The sequence below is a fragment of the Pelodiscus sinensis genome, chromosome 4 (genome assembly GCF_052426305.1).
Source record: "Pelodiscus sinensis isolate ZL-2025 chromosome 4, ASM5242630v1, whole genome shotgun sequence".
NCBI lineage: Eukaryota > Metazoa > Chordata > Testudines > Trionychidae > Pelodiscus > Pelodiscus sinensis.
This window is the reverse complement of record NC_143055.1, coordinates 13,417,604-13,423,603: the sequence shown is the minus strand read 5'-3', so window position 1 is coordinate 13,423,603 and position 6,000 is coordinate 13,417,604. Positions and strand designations below refer to the sequence as shown.

Sequence of the window (6,000 nt, the reverse complement as noted above, 5' to 3'; positions counted from 1 at the left end):
TTATTAAATGCATGCCCCTCCAACACCGCTGGGGGAAAGTCCCACTAACTAACCAGTGAGGGGTATGGCTCCAGCCCCTAATACTCTGAGTAACCTAATTAACCCACTGACGACTGCTTTACTACAGTTGCTGGAATGGGAGAGCAGAAACTGGTTTCCATTTTTAATGTAATTGAACTCTCTGGTAATATTCTCTTCCTTTCAGGCTCTGTGGACCCAATTCATCCATTCAATGCAGTGAAGAGGAACTTGGGTGAATATCGTCCTCTGGCATGTTATTTCATTGAGCTTAGCCTATGAAAAACCTGAGGGAATAGCTGACCCATCAAGCCTGCTGCTGAAAGAGATACCAAGTTTCTGCAGTCCTTCCAGCACATTCTCCGTGCTTCTATGCACTGCTGGGTGACATTTGAAAAGCGACTTTTCCAGGCCTGTCTTCTGCAGCTGCATTCAAGGCATGTGTTTGCCTACATCCCTTTCTCCCCTACTGTAAATCTCACCGAGGAGAGAAAAGAAAGCAGCATTGTTTCCTTTCTGAAGGAGACCAGATGACAGCGCCAGGGACACACACCAGTCCACCACTTACCACTGTCTCAGCTGTTGGCTCCTGACAGACAGAAGCATGTGGTTTCTAAAAATACCCTGGTAAAGAAAATACGTGCTCTTTCCAATGGAAGAGAGTTAATTAAGCGCTGTGGCCATCGCATATACAAATACTTGCAGCTTGGGGAAACAATTCCAATGTGTTTTTCAGATGGGCTTATCCTAATGAAACAAACAGTGCTGGTCAGGCGAGAACAACCCCTTGGATTTCTGGGCGTAGAACTATATAAAGTAAAACCCTCCCCCCACAAGTGGAAAATGGTACAGCCTTGTGTAGGTGGGTGTGATGGGGACTGTCTATTTCTAGAATTGGTCTGGTGGCAACCCAAAGGTACTGAAAAAGCCGGAGTGACAAGGGACCTGGCTCACTGTGGGACACCCGTGCTGTGAGCCTGGTCTCTCTGGCATGACACAAGGGGAAATGGAGACGGTGGAAGTGTTCACTTCGGAAGGCAAAGGCCGGGGGTTGAAGGCAGCCAAGGAATTCTGGGCTGGAGATGTCATCTTCGCAGAGCCAGCCTATGCCGCAGTAGTTTTTGACAGGTAAGAGAAAAGATATTACATAGCAAAAGCTAGTCTCTGCTGCTCACAAAGCCCAGGCTGGCTGTGGTCAGTGAAGGCTTCGTTAGAGTCTGGACAGCATCAAGAAAGGCTAAGGACTGCAGTCAGCAGTGCTCCATTGTGGCTCATTCTATGAGGATTCAGGTCACAGCGGCTGTTCTTTTGGTAGGATGGGATAGTCAGTCTGCTTGTCTGTTTTAAATACAGTACAACCCGCTTCTGGGACATGATCCTGAAAGGTACTTGGCACCTTCCGCTTCCACTGAGAGCAGTGAAAGGAGCTCAGCGCCTCTCAGGTTTGGGCCCCGGTGAATTATTCAAGTGTATTGCAGTGTGTAAGCTGCGATTCCAGTTACAATGAACCTCTAAGTGACTTTGCTATAGGAAGCTTCCACTATATACTGTACAATATGGGTACAATATGCCGTTATGCTTTCTTTTCACATATAACTCAGTTGGCTATATACATAGAGAGGATACTAATACTGAAAGTCATTAGATCCTTAACACATTCATGCCAGTGACAGTTTGTAAAAACTTGAGATTATTTCATCCTGTGCCCCTTTATAACCAATTGCTCCCAAAAAAATGGCCTTATATGTAGAACTTGCAGCATTACTGCTGCTTTCAAATGGTGTTATACTCACCAGGGGATGAATGATCAGGCTGGGTGGGTGCAGTCATTTTTGAGAGAAGAGACTGGATTCCTATAACTTTCTTGTGATACTGATGAAGCCCAAAACTGACTCCAGATGAAGGTGCATTTTCCACTTATGTTACTTGTCATACGCTTCTTATTTGTACACGAAAAATATTTGATTTACTTGTCTTGAAGATGTGGACAATGGGGGCTAGATCCACAAAAAAATGTAGGCACCTAGCTGCAGTGTTAGCACCTAAATCCACAATTTAGATCCTCAAAACCCTTGCTGAGTTGCTGCCTCACGCTGTAGGTCCCTAAATTAATAAGGCACCTGTTTTGCTGGTAAAGTCCCTTTGGCGCCTACATTCCTGCCAGTGGGCAAGCACAAAGCTTGCTGAGTCCTGGTGCCAAGTGTCTAGCTTATGGGATCATCATTCTAAGCATTTTCCCTGCCTATGGGGCCTGGTCTGGTTGGTGATTTCAGGTGCTGCCTTTGAGTACAGCTGCCGCATCAGGGTTATCACAAAGGGTAGTTATGCATGCATGGGCCAGGGTTGGTTTAGGATACGCAAGTAGGAGTCCCAGATTCAAATACCGTTTGCAAGGATTTGCACCCATGTGTCCAACTGCTAGACAAAGTGTCCTAGCCCTTGGGCTAGGGACATTCTGGCATGAGGAACTGTCAGTGTCTCCTGGTGAAGCTGTTCCACTTTGCATGACATCCTTAAATACCTGGCAGAGCAGGAACTGGAAGCTGTGTCTCCTAGGTGAGCGCCCTAGACACTGGCCAACAGAGAAATTCTCTCTCTTTCTCTGGCCAGGTGGTTGAACACGGTATAATAGAGTGACCCTGGATTTGACCTAAGTGAAATTGCTCCACATTTGTAGGGGTGTAAAACTGAGAGCAGCATTTGGCCCAAAGTTTTTAAATGTCAAACTAACCTTTAGTTCCTTTTCTCATTCTGCACTTAGTAAAGGTCTAAACCTTCCATCACAACAATGAATGCTAAAAGATTGAATTTTCCTCAAAACCGCCACTGGTTTCAGGAGGGGCTCTGCATGTGAAAGCAAAGGAAAGATGTGATCTTTCCTACTAAAAGCCTCCCATGAGCAAATGGTTTCTTTTAATGAGGTTGAGCGAGGCATCTTACCTTTCCCTGTGCTTCTTAACTCTCATCATCTGGGAGATTTTAAATCACTCATGTTAAGTGAATTTGCTTGGTAGTTCCCTGTCACCTCGCTGTATCAGAAAATTAAGTACCGAATGCAAAGAACAGGAAACAAATGCATGGAGTGGTTTGTATTTGCATCTTTTCACTGCCTCTTTTCCTGCCATTGCAGTATAACTGGGAGAACGAGCCTCTGAAACTATCAAAATGGCAACAAAGGGGACACCAAGATCTGCAAAATGATTTACGGGGCTAGCACCCTGAGAGGGCGGAGCTTACTCCACACCCTTCTCCTTGGCATCTACTGCTGGTTAGTTTAAGTGGTTCCCTGCTCAGTGTGCTGGTTTTTGGGGTTTCATTCTTAGGCACCGATTTCTCCCCATTCCTTGTATACAAAGTCTGGATGTCTCGCGCTGGGCTGTGGATTCCACTGTGTGGCAAGAAGACATCTAAAAATTAGATGCTGCAATCCTGAGCATTGCAATACCTAATCCCTTTGTGGATTTTGTCCCTAAGTTTATTTTGCATTTTAACATGCCATTGCAAGAGCTGCTGTTTTAAAATGTAACTGCAAACACAAAGTAATCAGGACTTGAACTATGCCTAAATAACACAATAGGTAGTGCTACATAAATGCCAAAAATAGATTTGACGGATAGACTGTTGAGTAATCTGGACTTTCCCTCCCCTTACACTGGCCCTGACAGAGAGCCTATAAAAGTCAACAGGGTCTTTCCATTGTCTTCAGTGGGCTTTGGGCCAGTCCTCTTGACTAACTTACTCTGCAATTAGTCCCACTGGAAAGAATGGATCTAACTGTTGAAACAAGTAGCACTCACTGGCTACATCTATAGTGCTTTTTGTAGTTTGAAATAAGATATGCAATTTGAGATATGCAAACGGCGTACCTTATTTCAATCTTATTTTGAAATCGCTTATTTTGTAATTTGGTGCTGTCTACACAGCGCCAAATTTCAAAATAACCCGCTATTCCGAAAAGTCCCTTATTCCTCGTGGAATGTGATTTTCAAGGACATCGGAATAGCGAGCTCGAAATAACGGGCTTGCTGTTAAGATGCAGGACAGCTATTTTGGGATACTCCAGTATCCTGAAATAGCATTGCAGTGTAGATGTAGCCACTAAAGATAGGGAGTGGCAGCATCTGTCCCATTGAATTCCATGGAAAAACGAAAGCAAGTTCAGAAGTAAGACGTGATTTATTGCTAAGCCTAGTCATTTGATGCCAGTTAATAATTCCAATCAAAGATGAACTAGGCTGGTTCCTAAGGATCCCGATAATGTACTTAAAAAAAAAGAGCGGGGGGGGGGGGGGACTAATTAAAATACCTCTCAAATTATGTTTTGTCTCAGGCAGAGATAGCAGTAGATTGCACAGCATGTTCTAACCACATCTTTAATATAAAGTGGGTTTATTTAGTTTTTTTAAAATATGTGCAAAATAAATGGACAATGCCCACTCAGACTGTTCAGTAAGAGTGTAGCTGCATTGCAGATTCATCTAGCAACGGATTGTTATGCTATACACTGTCCTTGGAGAACTGACCTGGGGAGCCAACTATGTTCATGTTAAAGATCTAGCTCTATGGCATCTTCAGTGGGATCTTCCATAATAACATAAGAAGGGGCATACTGGATCAGACCAAAGGTCCAACTAGCCCAGTATCCTATCTGCTGACAGTGGCCAATGCCAGATGTCCCAGAAGGAGTGAGAAGAACAGGTAATCATCACGTGATGACTCTACTGTCATCCATTTCCAGCCTCTGACAAATAGAGGCTAGGGACACCATTCCTACAATCCTGGCTAATAGCCATTGATGGACCCAATGTACTGAACTTCTCAGGCTTAAGTGTTGACACAGTGTATAACAGCGGTTTTCAAAGTATTGGTTGCGACCTATGAGGCACTGGGTGTCATTGTTGCTGGGAGGTCAGGTGACCAGTGAGGGGTGCCAAGGCAGGCTGCTTGCCTGTCCTGGCACCACAGACTGTGCTGTGCCCTAGAAGCAGCTGACAGTAGGCTGGGCTACCTGAGGGGAGAGTGGGGTAGAGAGCGCACAGGGTTTCACACACTGCCCCTGCCCCGAGCAATAGCTCCGCACTCCCATTGGCTGGGAACCTGCTACTGGCTGCTTCTGTGGCTCAGCATGGTCTGTGGTGCCAGCAAAAGGCAGGAAGCTGCCTTAGCACCTCTGATGCATCCTTGACTGGGACCCGGTCAAGGTAAGTCCTTCCTGCCCCCTTGTACACTCCAAAGCTCTCCCCCTCAGCCCCGTGGGCATCAACAGTTTTCTTCAATTGAGTCGTGAGAAAAAAAAAAGTTTAAAAACCGCCAATGTATAAGGTATCTGCATAATAGTCTGTGTCTACATTAGATTATTGTTCTTAACATGTCCTACCTGTGTTGCTACCCGTTCAGCTCCCCCTGTGCTAGTGTAAACAGGCTGCTGCATTTTTACTACCACATTATCTCCAAGGTAAAGCCCATGAACGGGGGTGTGAATTTCCAGTGATTATCCCGTTAAAAGAAACTTTCTGTTCTGTTTTCCCATCTAACCCCTTTTTTATTTTTTGAAGGATAATCCTTTGAAAATTGCAATTATCATTGGGACCCCACCTACCTAGTTGTTTTCAGTGGAAGCAGAACATAGTAATCCCTAGCTATACACCAGTGGTATATTTATAGTCAGACCCAAGGGCAGCTGTTTCAAAGCCTTGCAATTTTTGAAATAACATAGTTTAAAAAAAACACAGTTCTATAAATAATTCCAACATACCCCTCCTCCCCTCCAAATGTTATCTGAATAGAATAGTTTATGTCACCTGTGGCAAGGCAGTAGATCTTAAGTTTGCAATGGGATGGATTTCCTAATTTTACAGACCTTTTCCTTCCCAAACTTCTATCAACAATCCATCTAGTGTGGTAGTCTGTTTCTAAAAGTATTTCAGAGCAAAGGGAATCTCCTTTTGCCGATGTATGATGCACCTAAATGTGCTGTATTAT

The 6,000-nt window shown here is 44.5% G+C and overlaps 1 protein-coding gene across 2 annotated transcripts in view; it reads left to right on the top strand.

Moving 5' to 3' along the window:
• The first annotated feature begins 871 nt into the window (after positions 1-871).
• The window catches only part of SMYD1 (SET and MYND domain containing 1), a 44,883-nt gene continuing 39,754 nt past the window's right edge, over positions 872-6,000 (top strand). Inside the window, exon 1 of one of the 2 annotated variants that reach the window (XM_006111612.5) lies at positions 872-1,146. In XM_006111612.5, the coding sequence (XP_006111674.1) occupies positions 1,010-1,146 (137 nt within the window). In that variant the 5' untranslated portion in view covers positions 872-1,009. The remainder of the gene's footprint in view (positions 1,147-6,000) is intronic. The other variant, XM_006111613.5, reaches the window with a different exon arrangement.